Here is a 22,466-nt window from a genome sequence, read left to right as displayed (position 1 = left end):
TAGGGTACGGGTACGGCCGGGTACGGGTACCCGTTTGCGACCCTGGTGCGGCCGGGTACGGGTAAGGAATCAAAACCCGTTTGCGACCTCTGGCCTCCCCCCAGCCCCTTATTCATGGGGTTTTCACTCTCGAGGTGAATAATGCTCATGGGCTTGAGCCCAACTCAACATTTGAACGTCGTGGCAGTGTCAACATATTAATGAACGTTACGTGTGCACAGGCTGTCAAACGCGCCCTGCTGCACATACAAACTTTAAAATGGAATGAGGTACTATTTTAAACCTGCTCGCAGCAAATTTGGACCGCGACGCTTGAAGAGACAAGTTTAAGCTGCACTCGTAGGAAGCCCATCTGCTAATACGAGGATAACGTTTCATCTTATTCAGAATACATTTAGGAGCGAAAATATTAAACAAGTTCTCGATATTCTTGAGTTTGCAAATGTTCTGAATTCAAATCGCATTTCAGTTTACAACCTGGACCACGGTGAGTAATGACCCATGAATACCACTCTTCCACACAAACACAACTCAGAGAGACAAATATAAAACACAAGCAAGCACAGCAGATATACCAAACGTTCAGACACTAAAGATGTGTGTTCATATTCACCCTGGCTATACGGACATGTAAGCACATCTGCACACATCTGAAAAGACTTCGAACAACCACCATTTGCCACCACGCCACCTGTATCAGGCCATATGTACTTTGAGGCGACGTGAAGCAGAGGTCGCAAACGGGTTTTGATTCCTTACCCGTACCCGGCCGCACCAGGGTTGCAAATGGGTACCCGTACCCGTACCCGGCCGGGTAAGGGTACCCGTTCCCTACCTGTACCCTACCCAAAATGAGTGACAAACGGTTACTCACCAGTGACTCACGGCCTACCCGTACCCGTACCCGGCTGCACCAGGGTCGCAAACGGCTACCTGTACCCGTACCTGGCCGGGTACGGGTAGCCGGGTATCGGGTAGGGTACGGGTATCGGGTACCCGGTTGCGACCTCTGACGTGAAGTATCAAATGGCTCACTGGTGGGAGGTCACAGGACACACCCAGGTGTTATGAGTTAACCGAAATGACTGCCAGATGCACCGGCTGCATTCCCCACCTTGTTGTTTTTAAAGCCGCCTGGCACTCTGCTTGTTTCGTGAACTCCTCCGCCTGCTTCACATTACTTCTAGAGGAAGGCTACTTTCAACTGACCAGTGCCATCTTTGATGAGGCTTCTCAATAGGAGGACACGACTGGTACCAGTCATCAGTAAGTCCACTCAGCTCCAGGTCCTCCGGTACCACATCAGTCAATCTAGTCTCTAGTCTGAGGTGCATCCATTTAGTCTCTACTATTCAGCCAAACAGAAGCTGCTTAAGCATGCAGTGGCTGGGCATGCGAGCTACAAGACCCACCCGGCACAATCTTGCCTGCCAGCGGAGCGCATTGAAGCAAAAGAATGGTCGGGGCATCTTCCAGCGGCTTTTGGCGGGCCATCGAACAAAGATGGTCACGGCATCGCATGCTTTCAGATGCACTTCTGAAGCCATCTGGAACGCTCTTCCTTCTGATGTTAGGAAGCCGCTGGAGCTATGCACTTTAAAATCTAGATTGAAAGATTATTTTCTTTAGCACTGCTTTTTTGTGTTTAGTTTATTGACCTTCCCCAGCATCTCTGATTAGCAGGATTGGCTTCATACAGTGAAAATTAAGCTCAACATATGTACATACATTATGGATGACAACTCAGTGGTCAGTAGACAAATCAGCTCTGCAGTGTATCCTGGTGTCAAGGACATGGACTAGCATTCGCGATTCCGCCAATACATGTTCTTTCTCATAACCGGGCAGGCACCCACGTCGTTGTGCGGGATGCACCGAAGATGGAAGGGCACGTCGATAACAACGCACAGAGGAGACCTCAACACGCACCAGCAGCAGCAGCAGCCACCGCAGCGGCAGATGCCCCGGCCTGACGGAGCTGGTTCTGCAGCGAGAAGTCAATGTTGTACCACTCGGCCGAACGATCCATTGGCTTAGGAGGCATCACCAGCTTAGGGTTGTCCCTCACATCCAGAACCTGTGATGGCAAAACAGGGAAAAAGCAGTCCAACAAGCGAGTCTGCTAACATGCGCCGTCTCATTTAGGAAACGGTGTTCAAGTACAGGGCCCCGTCGAGATATGTTCAGCGATCGGCAATGGCAGAGCCAGGATTTTCCAGTAGGGGGGCAACCCCTACAGCAATGAAATATAATAGGAGTTGTTAGTAAGTAATGACTTGTCCCTTGCTTTTTATTCGACGCGTGTGCGGTGATGGCACAGCCATCGATCGAGGGTTGAATTCGAACCGTGTGTGATCAGCATCGCGCTCGCTGAAGGTGTTTGCCTTCAGGGAAGTCGTGTACTTTCTTTACGCAACTGCGCACAATTCTGAGTCACTTATAACTGCTTTGCCATTACTTATTGCCAATTATGGACTCAGACTATTGTCCTATCATCTCATAGAGTCCCTGGCACGTAATAATATGCTACACAGTGGCAGTGGGGGTCGCAAAATGCCGATTACTAATAAACCCCAATGATCATTGGGGGGACACGTGCCACCCCACCCCACCCACTGGCTCTGCCAGTGGCGATCGGATTCGTGAACATCAGCGTCAACACCCATTAACATCACACTCATCACGTTTAGAATCAGCAGTGAAGAAAGGCATTTGGGGTCTCAATCATACCTCAAGCAGACGTAAGAAGTGGACCGTTTCAGGCAGCGTCACGAGGCAGTTCTTATTCAAAATAAGTTTCTTCAGTTTTCTGCACCTAAAAACAAAAACGATCGACAATTTTCCAGCACATACAGTGGAACAATAACTTTGTAGGGTCTTCCTGAATCTTCATTAGGCGAGCTGATGATGCTGAACAAAAGCTGAAACTCTACAATGCGTTGGTAAAGCTAAGGCATCCTCTTCCACATGCAATCTCCGTTCATCGTCGAATCTTAAAAAAAAGCTTTCCATTTCAAACAGTCCCATTGGCAAGTTGTATCATCATTAAGCATTTGCGGTTATTTCACAAATCTCCGTATTTTCAGTTAATATCTCTCTCACCTGCAGAGGCCTTCTGGGATAAGCTCCAGGCTGTTATTGGCGGCACTAAATTGCTCCAGGTTTTGCAGTTTGCCAATCCCGGATGGGATGCCCTCAAAGTTAAGACTGTTGGAGTTGATGAAGAGTTTTCTGAGTTTGGATAACTTGCACACAGCCATCTGATCACACGACAAGGAAGGAGGGAGTGGATACCAATGTGAGGGACACAGGAGTGAAATTCAAGGAAGTTGTAACACAAAAACAAGGGACATATCGTAAAGACAAAAGCTTAACACGTACATTTTTAGCAGCCAATATTATGATTCATAATTGATGTTTGTGTTAGGCCCCGTATTGATTTGACCGAAGTTATGTTGTGAAGATGCTCCACCACCAAACACAGCCAAACCAATTATCACGAGTACAAACCTCTAACGAGCAATTATTATTGTTTCAGCTGACAGGTAAGTTGAAGAACAATATTCACAATCGCTAAATTTGGTTTGCGAGAATGCTTCTTCACCTTACCGACTAAGCTGAAACAACAATAATTGAACCTAAACAATAAGCGGTTGTATTCAATGCTTGTACACGTGAACATTTGATTTGTTTGGCCGTATCGGGTGGTGGAGGGATCTAACAATACAAATTTGGTCAGACCATTACATGGCCTAAACGAGAAATAAATTTTGATTCAAGATTTGTTTTGTCAACCGAATCTTCTTTAATGTATTTGCAATGCAGTGCGCGTGTGTATACGTTCGCTCCTCACAGGCAACATAACGAGTTTATTCCGAGATAGGTTGAGAGTCTCCATGTTGGTCCAGTGGTCCATGCAGAGAGACATCTCGGAGATTTGGTTGTCGCTCAGATTTAGACGCCGGAGAGTCGACAGGGCGTAGAGACACTCGGGGATGCTGGGCATGTCGTTACACGACAGGTCCACGTCTGGACGATGGAAACAGAACGACGCTTATGAGATTCACATGGAAATTACTAGAAAGGTAAAGATGATCCCATCGCGCAGATCAAGTAACCGTTATAGCACTCACAACCGTAATATATAACTGCTGCGTAATAAAGGTTTTTTTAGGTTAGATCACGTCAAAAATAATAATGCGTTGTTAAACCTATTTTTTTAATTTATTATGGATAATATTGGTTGCAAAATCCTACGCATATATAACTGTGTGTTGGCCAAACATGCCAATGCTAAGTTACCTGCAAATTACTCAACTGGAATTTCACAGACCAACATCACCTCCTACTGTGAAAATCCAACAGAACTCTTCCAAGACTGAAAACGCAGTGAGACTTTCCTAGGTAAACAAGCATCATTATAATTAACGATAACAACAGGACAGAACGGGGGCAAAAGTGTATGTCTGTGAAACTAGATAATGTATGTGTGTATCTTGAACTTCTTTAGCACCGTACTTAGTCAATCGTGCTAATCGGAGGTGCGGCGGGAAGAACAACAAACTAAACACAAAAATCCGTTTAAATAAATCAGTTTTCAATGATGATGGCGATTATATTGGTAGCAATGTGCATGCAAGACCAAGGCTGCAATAACCTGTCAGGTGGCTTAGTGCATCCAGCGACGCGGGCATGTTGTTCGGAGACCGCTGTGTGTTCCGCAAGTGCAGAGTCTGCAGTTTCGTCATGACAGGCAATTGCCTGCATTACCCACGTCAAAAGAAAAATTGTAAATGTCAAGCAAAACAGTCCAAACACCCAACGTTCTCCTATATTAGACTTAACGTGGTAATGCCTCCTTCACCATCATATAAAATGTAAACATGTAAACGTTGGGTTGACAATGATTGTACTAAAAATATATACAGAATAAGGCACTAGACAGGTAAATGACTGAATTTATTTTAAAATGCACAAGCTTCCTCTGTGACGTAGATCCCCCCATTTGGTATAACATCTTCAAATGCGATTGCATTTAGACATTCTATATAAATACACATTGTATTGTGCAATACGGATTACGCGAATTATGAAATCCATACGGAGATGAAAATTACACCCATCTAACAAAGTGGCTTAGTGGAAGCGGTGCCGAGTAAACGGTGCTCGAGATGCGATGCTCTCACCGGAGCTGGGCGTGCTGCAGCGGATTGTTGTTGAGGATGAGGGTCTGCAGGTGCACGAGGCGCCGCATCTGTGGGGGAAGACTCTGCAGGCGGTTGTTGCTCAGGTCCAGGTACAGGAGGTCCGTGATGTTGATGAACAGCTGGCTGTGCAGCGACGGCCCAATACTACAAGAACCATTAATCATCAACAGCAGCAGCAATGATATTCGTGTTATTGGTTCTTTCGGTAAAGTCACGTAGAAGGAAAATAATAAAATAATAAAAATAAAACGGTAAAATTCTCACGACGTTTCGATTGCAACACAAGCAATCCATCATCAGGTGTGAAAAATCACAGCAAGAAATTTTGAAAAAGCAGCAATGATAAAAATAACAATAACAAGCAATGCCAGCCATGACTGTAAACATTTTAAAGTACTGTTGTTTTTTAGTGTGTGTGTGTGAACACCGAGCACGTTTGTTAATCATTGAGGCATTTTAAACTGCTTTTTTATTTACTATAACTCATCATCGGGAGCATAGAGAAAGCAAGGATAGCCACGAGAAATGTACTTCTAAATTGATCTCTGCAATGGAAGCACTTTTTCCTAAAACGTGATGCTACTAAATATTTTTGGTTATGAGGCAGAGTTAATCAAGATGGTTTATTTACTTCTGTGGTTGCTCACTACTATTACCAATCACCCGTGTTTTTGTTGCGGAGTAAGACCATACCTGATAATTGTTTTTTTACCCTTCTATCTGGCAACAAAACTGACACCTTTTGTACAAGGAGTCATGTTTGCATAGACCACAATACCTGCAGTCATAATGCAAACAAAAAACATAACTCTGATAATGTGCACTGTCCTTGAAGTTGATTGTTCCACACCCAAGACAGTTTTCCTTAGAGCCTAGTCTGGCAAATGAGGTTCCAATGGTGTAAATGCTTACCCCGAGCTCTCATACTCTGATGGTGCATTGTCTTTGAGTTGCGCGCCTTTTGACGTCATATGGTCCAACCCATCTGAGACTAGGCTCTAAGGAAAGCTGTCTCGGGTGTGGACCAATCAACTTCAAAGACAGTGCACATTATCAGAGTTATGTTTTTTGTTTGCATTATGACTGCAGGTATTGTGGTCTATGCAAACATGACTCCTCGTAAAAAAGGTGTCAGTTTTTTTGCCAGATAGAAGGGTAAAAAACCAATTATCATATTTTTTACTGGCAAATGAGGTTCCAATGGTGTAATACCATACCTGTTGTGGCTTAGATTGAGGACGAGCATGTTGCGTGCTTTATCCAGCTCCCGCGGGACCTCCGTCAGCTGGTTGTGGCTCAAGTCCTTTGTGTGACAAACACGGGTTTAAAATACAACTCTGATCATCGGCTGTTACCGTTTAACCAAACACAACAATCAATTACAATTACCGAAGAAAATAGCTATAATAATAACTTGGTATTTACTGACTTTCCACATTCAATCTTACATTTCATGTGAAAATTAAGATGTTGACCCTTAGGAATCACTATTTGTTGGCAGCCTCTCTGCTGTATGCAGCGCTTGGGCGAGCACCCGCTGTCGTGGGCCATGGACACGCGAGGGCCTTGACTCACCAGGACAGAAAGGTCCTCCAGCTGAAAGATGTCATTGGGAACGCCGCTGTTCTTCAGGTTGTTAGCCCGAGCAACAATGGCCTGCAGAAATACCAAAACCAGATTTAACCGAGACAATGACACAAACCGTCTGGCATATTTGATCGGTAACAGGTAAAAACCTATTACTATATTTTAATATGTTTTGCCACTGGTAAAGGAGGTCTCATAGTGTAAATATTTGACATTGTATGAATGTTAACGGAAGTAGTTGAGAACTATGCCGTAACGTTCCAAACGAAATGTTTTTTTTTTATTCTGATAGAATTTCTTGAATTGTAATGTTTTAAAGGCAAAAAAAACAAACCCGGAGACAAGGCAGGTGTGAAATCTCTCCATGAAGGGTGTTGATGCTGTTGTGGCTCACAGACAAGTACTCCTAATGCAGAAAGCAGAACAAATATTCAGCATTAACAACTGCTGAACGTAGCAGTTCGGATAAATACATTAGTTCCCATAGACCCATCCCAGACAACTGGTTCAAGTCCCTCTCCACTGTGTTTTCGGGTTGTTACCGCCACTTGTTTGGCACTGATGTCCCCAAGTTTGACTCATCGTGCTGGGAGCTTGTTCAAGAACTGCGTCCGAAACTTTCTGAAGAAGCTCGCAGCACGAAGAGCAAAACGTCGGACATCACACCCAGCAACTCGCGGTACAACTGTGAAAACCTGCAGTGGTTGCAAAAAAAAGCAAGAACTACTTTAACCCGTTAATATTGTACAACATGCTTAAGGAAATAAAATGATGGCGAACCAGCTTCTCCAGTTTTCCCAGCTCTTCCGGCAGGTAACACAGTCCCGTGTGGTTGAGCTTCAGCCACCGAAGACTGCTCATGTCCTCCACACTCTCAGGAAAGTAGCCACCCTGAATGGAAAAGAAACGAGTCAGTAAAATGCATAACAGTTGAAAAGGTACTTTAAATTCCAGCGAAATACTTACAATTATTTTCAATATCATAATTTGTAGGAGTATGCAATCATACGCTAAAGGTACAATACCAATTAGAATTCCACATTTTTAAAGTGCTTGAAAATAAACGGTGAACCTTATTTATTCATTCAGTAATTCAGTATCCCAAGTCTCCATTCAAGTGAAGGCAATGCACATCAATTGGCTCTTGTTTGGTTTAGCGAACGACATCAATCTAGAAAAAATATCATTCTCAAAATGATCTAAACCTGCTGCTTTACGGACAGTTTCATAGTGAATCTCAATGAGATTTCACAGAGTGACAGCAAATTAGTAAGGCTTGTCACATAAACAAAACATGCCAATTCATTACTAGTTCAGCACACCGGTGTGTGTTGGAGAGTAAACGCGAAACATTTACGATTCGAGTACGACTTTTGCCAGTACAATTACAACTAGCATCATTAGGCAGACAGCCAGAGTTGGCGGGTTTAACAACACATCTATATTTACGCGATCTAACCAAAAAACATCTATTGTGGATAATATTGGTGGCGAAAGCCTAGGTGCAGGGTTGTCAACAGCACAAAGGCCGTCTGAAGGCGAATGCCTCCCAATGGAAATTCGCATGGTTAAAGGGTGTCCAAAAAGACCATTTATGGTCCCCGTACTAGGGATTTCACGTCATTAAAAGTAATTAATCCGACAAAAGGGGTTCCGTGCTCTTGCTCAAAATTGTTTCATGTAAAAAGTGGTGGGGGGGGGGTTAACTTCCAATCACATACCTGTCAACCCCCTATCAGTGCCTACCTTTTTAAAGACCAATTTAGACCTCATTGGCCACCCAGTGTCCTTATAAATCTGAACGTTCATCCATCAAAGTCCCATCACAAGGGAGAAACACAAATAGATTCGTTTTGACTTAAAACTTTCGTGACTGCTGGAATTAATATTCTATGGTTCTTTCGGTAAAGTCACATAGATAAAAAAAATAACAATAAAGTAATAAAAAAATATATATTCACTTTATTTTTATTATTATTTTTTCTATCTGCGTGACTTTACTAAAATAACCATAGAAAATAAGATTTGTTTAGTATTTTGCCCGTATTGAAACGGCTGTACGCCGTATGGACCTGTAAACTCGATTTCCCTGCACAAGAATTACGGAGTAAGCCGTACCGGTTGACAGCTGTTGCAATCACAATTTTATGTTGGTGTCTGTAGTGGGAAACGAACTCGCCATCAAGTTTTTTGGGACGATACAACCCGATAACAATGGGGAGCCGCAACATTTAAAAAATATGGGGCCGTCCATAAATGACGTCACGCACCTAGGAGGGGGGGGGGGTCAGACATTTGTGACGATGTGTGACGAGGGGGAGGGGGGTTTAAGAAATGTGACGTCACATAAAAATGAGCAACTTTAAATAAATATAGACAACACGTTAAACTTAATTAAATAGACTTTTTTTAAATAAATATTTTCTCCTACAACATCAGAGTGCAGCGCCACATTAAATACTCACTACAATGACAATAGTTTAAAGCGATTTGAAGCATGTTTTATTTGGGGGGGGTGCAGAGCTTGTGACGTCATATTTGAGGGGGGGTCTGACTGTTTGTGACGCCGTGTGACGAAGGGGGGGGGGTCAAAAATCGTCAAAACTCGCGTGACGTCATTCATGGACGGCCCCTATGATGTGAGGGAGGATGTGGAATACAAGTATTGTATTTAAACAAAACACAACACCAGGTGCTCTGACGTCAATGCAGCGCTGTGACTGTGCGCCACACAGCGACTTTTAAAAATAAATTTTCTCCACAAATTTGGCTGTCGTCTGACGAAGCTGGTTGCAATTACTGGCGAAACGTCGTACTCACGTTCTGTTTACGTGACAGACCTTACAAATTGTCCGTGTCGGGTGTGGTGGCGGGTTTAACGACACATTCATACAATTAATAGATCCAAACCAAAAAACACAACCTGCAATTATGGATCTAAATTAATTAATGTTTGCCATTGAAGCAAGGCTCAACAAGAAACGACAGAAGATATAATGAATAATTTTCTTGGTTCTTTCGGTAAAGTCACGTGGAAGGGAAATAATAAAATAATAATAAAATTAATTTGTTTTATATTTATATTATTTGATTATTTCCCTTCTACGTGACTTTACCGAAATAACCAAGAATATGAATCCCTGCAGTCACGAAAGCTTTAAATAAAAAAATAATGAATCGTTTCATTATTAAATTCGCGTCCGTCATTCAAACGCCGAACAGCTGTGAATGATAAACAACTTAGCGACCGCGGCTGCTGCAGCCTGCGCTCATTCAACAGAGGAACAGCAACAGCTGCAACACGAACGAACTGCGTCACTGTCGTCGCGGCTCAGCGGAATTCTCGACAATGCCATCTAACATAAACTCGCTTTTGGCCATCGTGCTCAAGCAGAGAGTCAGTCGGCAAGTGTTGCCACACACACACACGCACGAGACACACATCGACGCAATTGATTCTAACACTCCGATAGCAAATCGCGTTTATTGCCAGCAGTTAAAACAAACACACACACACACGTGTGTGAAGCTTTTATTGAAGCGTTTAGCGGCGAACCTTGAAGGAATTTCCACTCAAGTCCACGCCGCGCACGAACGGCAGCACGCCGGTGGAGGCCGCCATGACTCTCGCTTCACTTTCTCCCCCCCCGCCTCGTGACGTCACGAGGGGGGAAAACTACGGCGCGAATGTGACGTCACTCGGCACAAAGTTGCGGCTTTGCCTTCGGCTGACGTCACGGGCTGCGCCGCAATACTCGGCGACGTCACGGGCTGCGCCACAACACAATGGTGACGTCACGAGCTGCCCGGTAACACTCGGTGACGTCATGGGTTGCGTCGTAAAAGTTGGTGACGTCACGACGTCCATCTGTACAGAGACTAAGAATATTACTCTTAGGTTTTTTCGGTAAAGTCACGTAGGTAAAAAATAAAAATAATATAAGTAATCATAGAAATACAATAATAAAGCATGATTAATTTTTTTTAATGAAATATTTCTATTATTTTTTTTTTACCTACGTGACTTTACCGAAAAAACATAAGAGTATGAATCCTTGCAGTCACGAAAGCTTAAAATCTAGAACTAAAAATATTAATTTATTTACTGGAAGAATCCGATGAGCTGTAAAGCTCTTTTTCACAGATGCCCGGAAGAGACGGGTCAGAACGTATACAACAATAACCTAAACAATCTAGACGCAATCTAAATCATCTTATCTTAATAGGGCCCTTCCTGCTGAAATAAATAAAATAAAATCTGTCGATAAAAATAGAAATCTAACCGTACACTCAATGACGTCACGCGGCGCAATCGGCGAATTACGTCACAACAAAGTAAAACATGAATAACCATGCTCTTGAATTTCACGCATCGGATAAGCTGCTAGGGTCGCCGTTCGCCAATCAGCTGACGGTACCGGCCGCAGCGCTCTGTGAAAGGTAACGCCCCCTCCACCAAAAGCCAATCAGCTGACGGTACCGGCAGAAGCGCTCTGTGAAAGGTAACGCCCCCTTCACCAAAAGCCAATCAGCTGACGGTACCGGCCGAAGCGCTCTGTGAAAGGTAACGCCCCCTCCACCAAAAGCCAATCAGCTGACGGTACCGGCCGCAGCGCTCTGTGAAAGGTAACGCCCCCACCACCAAAAGCCAATCAGCTGACGGTACCGGTCGAAGCGCTCTGTGAAATGTAACGCCCCCTCCACCGAGAGCCAATCAGCTTGGCGGTGCCGGCCGAAGCGCTCTGTGAAATGTAACGCCTCGCCCACCCCCCACCCCCACTAAAAGCCAATCAGCTGGCGGTGCGGGCCGAAGAGTAGGCCACGTGCGGGAGTCGTCGTCCTTCATCCCTTCCCCCCTCCTCCCCTCCCCGTGCTCCGTAACAACAACAACAAAACAGAGCGGGGTTGTTGTAAACCTCCCGGGGGGAGGGGTGGTTTGCTCGCGGATGTTTGTGTTTGTTTAAACCGTTCCAACGCTCTTAACTCGCGCCAGCACGATGACTTTAACCACGTAGGCTCCGTAACTCTTCCCAACACGCACCCTCGGTCGAGCTCAACGTTGGTAACCACTGAATGGAGCAGCACCACACACACGTGTTTGTTTCCGTGACGAGCCCCTCGACCAAGTTGGAGCTGTGTCCGGGAGTTGGCGGCGGTGGTGGCGGGTTTAACGACGAAAAAGCCATCGGCGCAATAGATCGAGATATATATATACACAGTAGATTGAGGCGAGTTAACAACAATGACGGCTCTGCGATCGATCGCGGCTCACTTGAGAGTCGCGCTCACCCTGCGGCGGGCGACTCGATCGATCCGGCGTGGACTTTGCCACCGACCCGGTTCGAACCCAGCGCCGCCACCGCGGTGGGAGTCGCGTGTGGCGCTCTTCTCGTCGCTGCGTCTGCGGGCCGCGAGCCGCGTGTCCGTGCTGCCTCTGGACCCGCACGGCTACCCCGATGGCGACAGAGCTGTCGTTAGGGTCTTCAGGGAACGGGGCAGTGAGCACGGCGCGGGGCAGGGTCCTGGAGAGGGCATTGGGCTGGGTCCTGTAGAGGGCATTGGGCTGGGTCCTGGAGAGGACATCGGGCAGGGTCCTGGAGAGGGCATTGGGCTGGGTCCTGTAGAGGGCATTGGGCTGGGTCCTGGAAAGGTCATTGGGCAGGATCCTGGAGAGGGCATTGGGCTGGGTCCTGTAGAGGGCATTGGGCTGGGTCCTGGAAAGGTCATTGGGCAGGATCCTGGAAAGGTCATTGGGCAGGATCCTGGAGAGGTCATTGGGCTGTGTCCTGGAGAGGACATCGGGCAGGGTCCTGGAGAGGGCATTGGGCTGGGTCCTGTAGAGGACATCGGGCAGGGTCGTGTAGAGGACATCGGGCAGGGTCGTGTAAAGGTCATTGGGCTGGGTCCTGGAAAGGTCATTGGGCAGGATCCTGGAGAGGGCATTGGGCTGGGTCCTGGAGAGGGCAGTGGAAATGGCATTGGGCAGCAGAGCGCGCCCGCTGGTCAGGGCAGTGCGTTGGGCGCACGAGGCGTAAGCGTGGACTACAGCGATTCCCACAAACGATTGCAGGTGACGGGGAGTGAGCGAGCCGTCGGTTACCAACTGGAGGTGACCGTGCCAATTAAATTTGGTAGGTGTCTTGTTTGTGCAGCGCATTTCATGATGCTGTACAGGGTGGTCCGGATGTCATTGTGACCCACATTTAATTATCTTGAATCTATTTTTAAAGTTAAGGTTTATTTTAAACAAATTAATATGCAAAGGAAAATAAATGTGAGGAATTCATTGGGGGTGGGGGGGGGGGTCACAAGACACCTGGACCAGCCTGGACAGGGTGATCCATATACAACAGTACTGTATAGATTCCCGACTGATTTCTATTGATCCTCAATCTTATCAAAAGCCGATTGAACATCGCCAAAGTGATGTCCCCAAATCTCACATCGGAGTGTTGTTGTGATACGTTTATTGAGATTGGATGGTAGACATATAGGGGAAAGAATTCACGTGCTGTTTTCTCTCATTCCATATTATTTTAGTACGTGGATTGGCCAGTATTAATACACACCAGGGGGGTTATAGGGTGTGTAATCATTACGTTAATTGCCACCGTGAACTGAATTCGCATGATAGTCTGCTGTGGTACAAAAGTGACTTCTTTTCGTGCACCGTAACAGACAGTCCGTGGCGCCATAAATAAAAGCTATGAAAATCTGAAAAGATCGTAAGTTGCCCCAGGGAGGGGCCCAGCAACGCTAACCAATTGGCCCACCAGCCCGTAACCCTAACCAACTAGCCAACTAACAAATCGTACAAGCCCTCTCACTCACCCTAACAATCAGCCACTCCAACTAGCCCTAATATTGCCAGTAGCCCTGTCACTGACCTTAACCAACTCGCCAGTTAACTTCGAGTACCAACCAAAACCAACGAGCCCACCAGCTACGAATACTATGCTTCACACTGAACATAAGCATATCATTAATGCCCACCCTTGCACTTGGGCAGGACCTTTTTCACATTTCGGTCGCTTTAACGTTTTTAGTGAAAAATAAATTGATTTGTGCTAAATCGGGCATCGAGTTGACGGGTGGCTTCCAGAGTGGTGAATGATGACAATTCGGGCATTGTTCTGACCAGACTTGGATCTCGCGACCAGCGGGGATGGTGACGTCCACGTGGGCAGCATGGAAAGCGATGTGTGCAGCGTACGCACGGACAGAGGCGGCGTTCACTTGGCATCTATCAAGGTAATCCCCCCCTCTTCAAAAATATGGGGTTGTGTTAAAAAAATATATCTAGAGATATCACCAACTTTTCGATTTAAAGCTTTCGTGACTGCAGGGATTCATATTTATGGTTCGGTAAAGTCACGTAGAAGGGAAATAATAAAATAATATAAATATGAAACAATAACATTCTCCCGACTTTTCGATTGCAACACAAGCAATCATCAGGTGTGAAAAGCAATCATCACCTGATGATGATTGCTTGTGTTGCAATCGAAACGTCGTGAGAATTGTATTGTGTTATTTTTATTATTTTTTCCCTGCTACGTGACTTTACCGAACGAAGCAAGAATATATATCACCAACTGTTTAGCAACTGTACATTGAAACATGTCATTGTTTGTGATGGCAGGGTGCAGACATCAGCGTTGAGAGCGAACACGGAAATGTGTCAGCAGGGTCCCTGCAGGGTAACGTGAACATCCATGCCAGAGGTTGCAATGTAAGTCCCACTTGATCATGATCTGTCTCTTTGCGCAATGACAAGCTTTTTCGTTTTCGTGGGTTTCTTTGATTTCACACTGGAACTCCCGTGTGTGGATGCGTTCATAGCTGTGTGCTGGACTTACCCCCACATGTTGTCACTTACACACGTGTGCATTTGCCCAGTGAATATTAAGGATGTTGAACCAATACAAGCTCAAGGTAATTCAAATGTATGATCCAACAACAAGAGATGGGAGATGTATAAGTAAACCAAATGTATGAAAAAATGTAACAACGTCTAAATGCGGACCAAACACTTAAACATCTTAAAGGGTGATTGAAATGCAAAAGTAGGTCAAAGAATATACAGTCTATAAAAACGATGGTAAATGAAACGGGAGAAGATGACGCCTGTTGTATATTTGGAGTGTGCATGTCTCTCCCCGTCGTCACGTGTGTATTTTTCTCCGAGTCCACCGGTTTTTCCCTGCACATTTAGAAACATGCGTTCAGAGTATTTGGCTGCTGTGAATTTCCACATGTTAAGCCACTTCGTTGAGCCGTCATGTGTGGCCAGGTCACTTATTAAAAATAGCTATATAGCTCAATGAGCCTTACCTGGTAAAAGAACAAATAGTTTATATTTGATTTAAAGCTTTCGTGACTGCAGGGATTCATATTCTTGGTTCTTTCGGTAAAGTCACGTAGAAGAGAAACAATACAATAATAAAAATATAAAACAATAACCACAGCAAAAACATTTTCTTGCTGTGGTTTTCACACCTGATGATGATTGCTTGTGTTGAAATCAAAACGTCGTGAGAATTTTATTGTTTTATATTTTTCTTATTTTATTGTTTCCCTTCTACGTGACTTTACTGAAAGAACCAAGAAAAATAGTTTATAGTTGAGTGTAATTGTAATCGCCAAACGGGATGGTGGGTGATGGACGAGACTGGTGACGGAATGGCAGCCAAAGGGTACGACCACTGTGGAGAGGGAGCGATGATATCAGTTCATGTGCACGAGTCAGATGGTCGCAGTACAGCACTGCACTGTGAGCGATGGTGACGGTTTGGGGAGGTCTTTATCCAGCGGTGGATAGACACTTGCTGATGACGATATTGAACGAGGTTTTTCTTGCTGTTGCAGTCGGTGAACATCGATAAGCTGCAAGCGATTAAAGCGTGCGTTTCCACCAAGCGTGGTCCACTGAACGCGAAATTTATTTACGCGGAATCGTCGCAGTTCAGCTCGACTTCTGGAACTGTGAATTTGGGGAGCACACACGGTCAGTTGAACCCGTAGTCTTGTTGATATTAATATCTGAAAACGACAATTTTAATGCTGTTACCTGCCGCTTGCGGTAGTAAACGCTAACTTGGATTACAGAAAACATCTTGTGATGCCAACAGAAAATGCGATTGGATAAAAAGGCCCCATAAAGTAGCAGTGCATTGCTAACAATCGCAATGCTATGTATTTGCAGGAAACACAGTCGTCACTACGGACGAGGGACACATCGTCGTAGGTTGGTAATTGAACTCCGTGACAGCTGTTTGTGAAGGGAGGGAGTGAAATGCCACGTCCAGCACCAGTAGGATTCCTTAAAATGGGATGTCCAGTAGGGTGACCTACCTCTGTGAAAAAGACCTTCATAGTCCATCGGATTCCTCCAAGTCTGAATAAAGATTCTGACTCTCAGCTGCAGCTCAGCAAGACAGCCATAGGGTGGCACTGCGACTGTTATGGGGTCAATAGAACCTCAATAAGAGAGCAGCTTCACAGTAGTGGTGTGTAAAACGATAACCGGTAAACCGATAACCATTCTCAGAGTTGATTACCGGATCTAATAGTCACCGATTCTGGTGCAATTTCCGTCTTGTATGCACTGATTGGTTGCGATCGTACAGACCACTAGACCGCCTGAGCACATTGGTCCTCGTTTGAAAAGGTAAAAGTACAGTCCTGCATTTTCTCGCGCTCTAACGCCACTGCTGGCGGAAGGGCCTCGACTAGACGGAGCTCGAGCGAGGTAATTGGTCTACTCTTCCATTCTGGCCCAGACGTTTTGGAAGAGGTGGGCCGTATCATTGATAGTTTATTTTTATTTTTACATGTCTCCATAGGTACACATTGTTTGTGCTTTTAAAGCAGCCTAGCACCCGAACTACAGCGCCACCCTTAATCACCTAATTCTTAACAATTAAGAGTTTATAGTTGAGTCGTGCTCCGACGATGACATTTGTGTACATTTGTATATTTTGTACGTGGGTATGCGCACTTTATGCTTGTTATTTTCTGTTATATTTAAAAGTACATAGTATGCACTATTCTGCTTTGTAAAATGTTGTTCGGGCCAATCGTGCCCCCTTTAACCCGGTTAGTCTCGTTCTTCGCCTGCAATGGTTATGCATTTGCAATTCTCATGCTCGTGCCCCATGAGCCCAAAAAACCAGTTGTGATGGGTGGTAGCGGTGTATTTCACTCTGTTGCCAGAGGACGGGGTGGCAATCACGCAAGCTCGCAATTTGCAGACAGAAAACAGGTTGCTGTTGGCTGGGTCTCTAGGCAAAGAATTGCATTGATTTGTAGGCTGCCATGGCAACTGCCAGCACCAACCTCGCTGACGTTCTCTGCCGTCACAGGCGCGTACGTCAGCGAGTCGTCAACGAGAGAGGGTGCGGAGTGTGTTCACGGCAACTGCGTTTTTTGTGGCTGTGATTCTTGCCTTTCTCAGAATTTCTAACGGAACATCGATTTTGCGCTTCGCACAAACTTAATACAATTCCCGAAGTTCCAACATTGTAAAATGCGACCGGTTTGGCGAGGCTGAGACGTAAATATTTATTTCACAATTATCTTACAATTATCATTAATATCATTGGATGAATTAATCTCCTCTCGGAACTCTTCAGCTAGCAGTGCATCACCCTGTGTCAGAGAACGCTAGAAGATAAAGTCACTGAACTGCCCTTTGTGTTCCTTTCCATTTAGTCTCGAGCTTGAGATACGAGTTAATGGATTTATTTAAAAAATAATCGATTAATTTACAACGGTCGATTACATGGACCTCTTCAAAAATCACACGACCCTAAAGGTTGGAATTCTCCCCCCCCCCCCCCAACAAGTCACAGCCTCAACAGCCTGCCTACTAGAGGTGAGTAACATCCCCAACAAAATCTCGGCCAGCATGACCCGGCTGATAATAACCGATCACAGCCACAAGCCCTGCCCATCAGCTCCCGTCCCACCGTGTCACACGTGGGGAAACAGGCGAGACATTTTTCAACAATTTCGTGCCGTCTGATTGAAGTCGATTAATCGATTGCTTAGATTTTAATCGGAGAGCAGTCCGGCACCTCCGATTAAGCACGGTTTGGATTACGTACGGCGGTTAAAGGAGTTGAACGTAAAATTTCGATTTAAAGCTTTCGTGACTGCAGGGATTCATCTTCTTTGTTCTTTCGGTAAAGTCACGTAGAAGGGAAATATTAAAATAATAAAAATAAAACATAATAAAATACAATTCTCACGACGTTTCGGCCACAATGCAAGCAGCCGTCCTCAGGTGAAGAACAGGTCTGTCGGAAATACAGCGTCTGAATGACGCTTTTGAATGACGCTGTCTTTCCGACAGACCTGTTCTTCACCTGAGGACGGCTGCTTGCGTTGTGGCCGAAACGTCGTGAGAATTGTATTTCATTATGTTTTATTATTTCCCTTCTACGTGACTTTACCGAAAGAACCAAGAAGAAGTTGAACGTACACACACACACACATGTACAGCTCTTAACTGAGTCCCCCCTGTGTGCCGTGCCGCTTGTGCCTCCACAGAAAGCCTGGACGGGGGGTTGGTGGCTCGCACGCGAGCGGGCGACATCACGGTGCACCTCTCTCAGCCCAGCGCCGTGGAACTTTACAGCGAGCGAGGTGCTTGCAGCTTGCGGCGTTCGGCACGAGCCGACGCACGCAAAGGCTTAGGGGGCCCCAAGCGGCAAACGGTGCCCCCGGAATCGTAAAAAATAGGAGTGGCCAGCTCAAATTTTTGATCTTCATAAGCATTAAAGACTGATTAATATAAAAGAAAAGTTATTTAATATCTCTCGTCCCTGTCTTGTCTGTATCACTTCTAATCTAATTACATCTTCGTTACTTTTTTGCATCCCGTTTCAGTAAACGTGCCTCATCTGTACCTCCTCATCTCATTGCACTCTTTCTCGTCTATATATAATATATTCTGTCATCTCTCTCTAGGAGTTTATAAATAGGAAGGCGGTCCCCAAAGATAGACTCGGTGAGGCTTTGACCATTTGCAGGTTGATGGAGGTGGGAGGCGGCATGTCCAGTTCGAGTATCACTCGTCACCGATGTAGGCCACTGCCCGGGGTTGAACTTTTATGGCCAGGTCCATTGCGGTGGTGTATGAACTGCTGCGTCACCGTTCTGGGTAAAGAAGGGGAATTCTTCTTATGAATGGTATCTACGGTTGAAATACACTCAAACAATATCAATGTGTGTTCATTGTGTCCAAATTTTTTTTTTATTGACATGCCAATGCTGATTTCAGTTGTCATGCCCTCTTGTGTCTTGTGAATAGGAGATGTAAATATAAAATTCCCAGACTCCCTGGGGCTAGAATTCCTTGTTACTGGTGGAAAAGGAGTGGTCGTAAGTCCTGATGTTCACCTGGAGAGCATGGAGCTCAGCACTAAAGGAAGCACTGAGTCCTTGACAGGTAAGTTGGTTTCTTATTGAACCATTACTCTATAATAATAATGCATTTTTACACGCGCAAAAATGTGCGCACATATATTACCTTTGAACCTCACACAAGCTCATGCCCGACGATGTCTCAATGCTTATGTTTGTTTCAAAAATGTTATTAAGGCAGTGACCGATGTTAAAAGCCTTACCTTTATCTCGGCTGACCCAGCTGCACGTTGTCGGGTCATCTTGAACAAATGTTTTTTTTTCCGGGATTTTGGACCGAAGCCAAAAAAACACGATGTTCTTATGCAAATGTGGAACTCGTGGCTTTGCGCAATTGCGTCTCTCTCTGTGGCACGTACGCACCATCAATGCGAATGGAACAAAGCTCGAGCATTCAGACAATTTGACTGATTTTTTCCCCACTCGAATTGAATTACCCTAAACAAACGGGTTTTCTTTGTGATGGGCATGTGGCTACGTTTTACACGCACGTGATTTGCAGTACTGCCCCTGAACCAAAATAGCCTCGTGCTTCTGTCCGCAGTGGCGAATGCTTGGTGTCTGCGCGACACGTTTTGTCGTGAAGGTTCACAAAGTGATGCTCGTTCCTGTTGTCGTCGTCGTTGTTGTTGGTAGGTCGGTTGAGCAAGGGTGGCGTGCTGGTAAGAGCCACGTCCAAGCACGGCACAGTGCGTCTGCAATGGCAAAGCTGGTTTCAGTCTCTCGGCCTGAAGGGAAAATGAACGTTGTTTTGGAGACACGAATGCGTGAAAAATGAATCGAGAAAACATTAACCGTCGGAGATTCATCTGACGATATTGTCGTTGTAATGTCCAATGGAAATGTATGATGGGCAACGTTGAGAGAACGTAAGAAGGTCGCAACGTAGGGCTCGGGATGTAAATATGGGCAAATCAAAGATCTTGTGGAACAAGTTCACTTCAACAGGAGACCATTTTTTTTTTATCAAGTAAGGGCACACTGAGCTACATAGCTCTTTTTCAGAAGCGACCTGGCCACAAATGATTGCCCAATGCAGTGACTTATCATGCGGAAACGTATAGCAGCCAAATACTCGAAACATCTGTCGAAGTGACACGACCGATTGAACACAGAAACATATTTGTACCTTGGACTGCTATTTGAAGTTGGACCGAAATCTGAATTTTGAAATAAAGAGGTGGATCATTGCAGATTGTATGGAGTGTTTTTCTAATACTGGACCTTTATTATGAAGATTAACTTTCGATTGTGCCCAAAGAAGAACGTTTGCAATCCGTGTATGACACCCGCCGTGATACGATTCAGAAGCTCCGTCATGAAAATAAAGCGAACAAAAGCTGACCAAAGGCACGTACAAACATGGAGAGATGCATGCTTGGATTACAGAACTTACACAGATAAACAAGTATATTTGACACTGTAAAGAAACGTAAGAGGGCTTAGGTGGGAGACATCACTAGAAGGGATAAGGACAAATAGTCAAAAAATGTCAGCCAAGGAATGCAACGCGTCCGAGTGGAGGTCAGGCGAGGAGATGGAGGGGTGAAATGGGGTTGTGTGCAGGTGTTGGCTGGATCGTTGTATTGCTGGATCGTACAAGATGGGAGTGGCTTGGGGTGGGGGGGTAGGCAGTGTTGGACTAGCAATGTCTGTTAATGACGGTGATGAAATTAAGTGCTGTGCAGACGTACTTTTTTGACTGTCAAGTTAATATAAAAATCGCATTGTTCAATTTATCCTCCTTGTTTATGTATTGATATCCCCATGCCCCCACCCCCATGTTGAGGCCTTTTTCACGAAGGCACTGTCCCCTAATACTATTTACCATTCACATCACCCAAAGTATGTCACTTTGTAGTTTACTGGTTTGATCAAGATTCGACCATGTCCGTCCAGTGCTCGTCGAGCTGCATTGACTTCCGGTCGCCGAACGAATACGTTGTAAGGTCGCGTTTATTACACATCAAACGATTGCTACAAATGAACCACAACACCTTGCTGATCTCGTCAAGGAGCATAAACCATCATCACGCGAACTCCGGTCATCCTCGCAGCAGCTTTTGGCTGGTCGCTGCATTGCGCGCTTTCGGATGTGCGTCTGCGGCTGTCTGGAAAGCTCTTCTGATATTTGGAAGTCACGGCAGCTATGCACTTTCACATCTAGATTGAAAACTAATTTCTTTAAAACTGGTTTTTGTGTTTGGTTGTCCTTCCGCCGCACCTCCGATTAGCACAGTTGGATACGTACGGTGCGAAAGAAATGCAACATTAGCTTAGTGACAACTTGCACTGGCTGCCATCTTGATCTATAATGTGGAGTTGTGTGCATACCACTATCCATTAAGCTTCGTGTTTTTGCCCAAGAATTACCGTTTGCCTTCGATCAGGCCACATCCCATTCAGTACAGATTTACTGTGGCATTGAGAAATGTTATTTCCTTTGCGTATTTTAAATAATTTATAAATATACCTGTGAAGGCATTCTAAGTGTTCACGTGATCCTTTTTGCCACATGTCATGAGGCCACTTGATCAAACTAAGGAGTGCCTGCTGTGTGTACAGTGCTCCAGGGTTACCCCTGTGTATGGATTGCATTACCAAGTTGGTAGTAATCGATGCTTGTGAACTCGTTCCCTTTTTGAGGAAGCATGTTATATTCATAAAAAGTGTACACTGCGTACATATTAAACGCGTTAAATTGGGCCATCAGTGAAATCGCTATCCACGTGTTCTGAACCAGAACAACAACAACGATTGTAAAACAACCGACACTAAAATAACCCTTCGGTGTGTGAATATCTTGAGAAATTTGTATCTCAATAGAAATATATAACCTGTTTGTTTTGTTGATGTAATGGAAGCCTTGTAAATGTAATGGCCCATAAAATATTTAACGTTAAAAAGTCCGTAACGTTTTTTTCCACCACCAAGGCCTTTCCACAAACACTGAACGTTGTTCCACGCTCTGCGAATTGACCCTGCACTGTGTATGGATCGCCTATCTGTTACTATGCTGCAGTATGTACGTAAATGATGATTTATTTTTAAACCCACCTTTATCTCTGTTTGGCTACAGTGTTTTTATTCCGTTTCTATCTGTTCCAGAGCTATTTTGGTTGATAAGGCAGAGCGCTCGTTTGGTCACCTGGAAAGTCCTGTTTTGTTGGATGTGTGTGCCCTACTATTAACATTCAAAACACGTCATACCAGTGGTTGAATGAACCAAAAATAAAAGATTAA

At 45.0% G+C, this 22,466-nt stretch overlaps 2 protein-coding genes across 5 annotated transcripts in view; one reads left to right on the top strand and one right to left on the bottom strand.

Annotated features, from left to right (window-relative positions):
- LOC144726444 (protein flightless-1 homolog) overlaps positions 1-10,496 on the bottom strand; it is a 34,670-nt gene extending 24,174 nt beyond the window's left edge. For 2 of the 4 annotated variants that reach the window (XM_078605165.1, XM_078605167.1), the window contains exons 1-11: positions 10,351-10,495; positions 7,575-7,685; positions 7,129-7,200; positions 6,783-6,863; positions 6,425-6,510; positions 5,187-5,351; positions 4,658-4,761; positions 3,854-4,029; positions 3,103-3,260; positions 2,731-2,815; positions 1,930-2,077 (exon numbers count right to left, since the gene is read on the bottom strand). In XM_078605165.1, coding sequence (XP_078461291.1) covers positions 1,930-2,077; positions 2,731-2,815; positions 3,103-3,260; positions 3,854-4,029; positions 4,658-4,761; positions 5,187-5,351; positions 6,425-6,510; positions 6,783-6,863; positions 7,129-7,200; positions 7,575-7,685; positions 10,351-10,416 — 1,252 coding nt within the window. In that variant the 5' untranslated portion in view covers positions 10,417-10,495. Of the gene's footprint in view, positions 1-1,929; positions 2,078-2,730; positions 2,816-3,102; positions 3,261-3,853; positions 4,030-4,302; positions 4,594-4,657; positions 4,762-5,186; positions 5,352-6,424; positions 6,511-6,782; positions 6,864-7,128; positions 7,201-7,574; positions 7,686-10,350 lie in introns of those variants that run through there. The other 2 variants (XM_078605166.1, XM_078605168.1) reach the window with 2 other exon arrangements.
- A 1,083-nt stretch (positions 10,497-11,579) lies between these two features.
- LOC144726443 (protein FAM185A-like) lies at positions 11,580-22,290 on the top strand. The gene is made up of 8 exons (XM_078605164.1): positions 11,580-12,925; positions 13,936-14,045; positions 14,437-14,526; positions 15,663-15,801; positions 16,000-16,041; positions 18,348-18,443; positions 19,111-19,248; positions 19,860-22,290. Exons 1-8 carry the CDS (start codon positions 12,037-12,039, stop codon positions 19,964-19,966), a joined length of 1,611 nt encoding a protein of 536 aa, XP_078461290.1. The 5' UTR covers positions 11,580-12,036; the 3' UTR covers positions 19,967-22,290.
- Positions 22,291-22,466: the final 176 nt, after the last annotated feature.

Source organism: Lampetra planeri, chromosome 23 (assembly GCF_965212315.1).
Source record: "Lampetra planeri chromosome 23, kcLamPlan1.2.h2, whole genome shotgun sequence".
Taxonomy (NCBI): Eukaryota; Metazoa; Chordata; class Hyperoartia; order Petromyzontiformes; family Petromyzontidae; genus Lampetra; species Lampetra planeri.
Note: the sequence above shows the minus strand (reverse complement) of the source record. Positions and strands in the feature narration are given on the sequence as shown.

What these genes read in the sequence shown, in the direction of transcription:
- LOC144726443 (XM_078605164.1), top strand. Translation starts at nt 12,037, where the DNA reads ATGACGGCTCTGCGATCGATCGCGGCTCACTTGAGAGTCGCGCTCACC. An exon ending in TTCACTTGGCATCTATCAAG is followed by an intron (nt 14,046 to 14,436) that starts GTAATCCCCCCC and finishes TTGTGATGGCAG; the next exon opens with GGTGCAGACATCAGCGTTGA. An exon ending in TCCATGCCAGAGGTTGCAAT is followed by an intron (nt 14,527 to 15,662) that starts GTAAGTCCCACT and finishes TTGCTGTTGCAG; the next exon opens with TCGGTGAACATCGATAAGCT.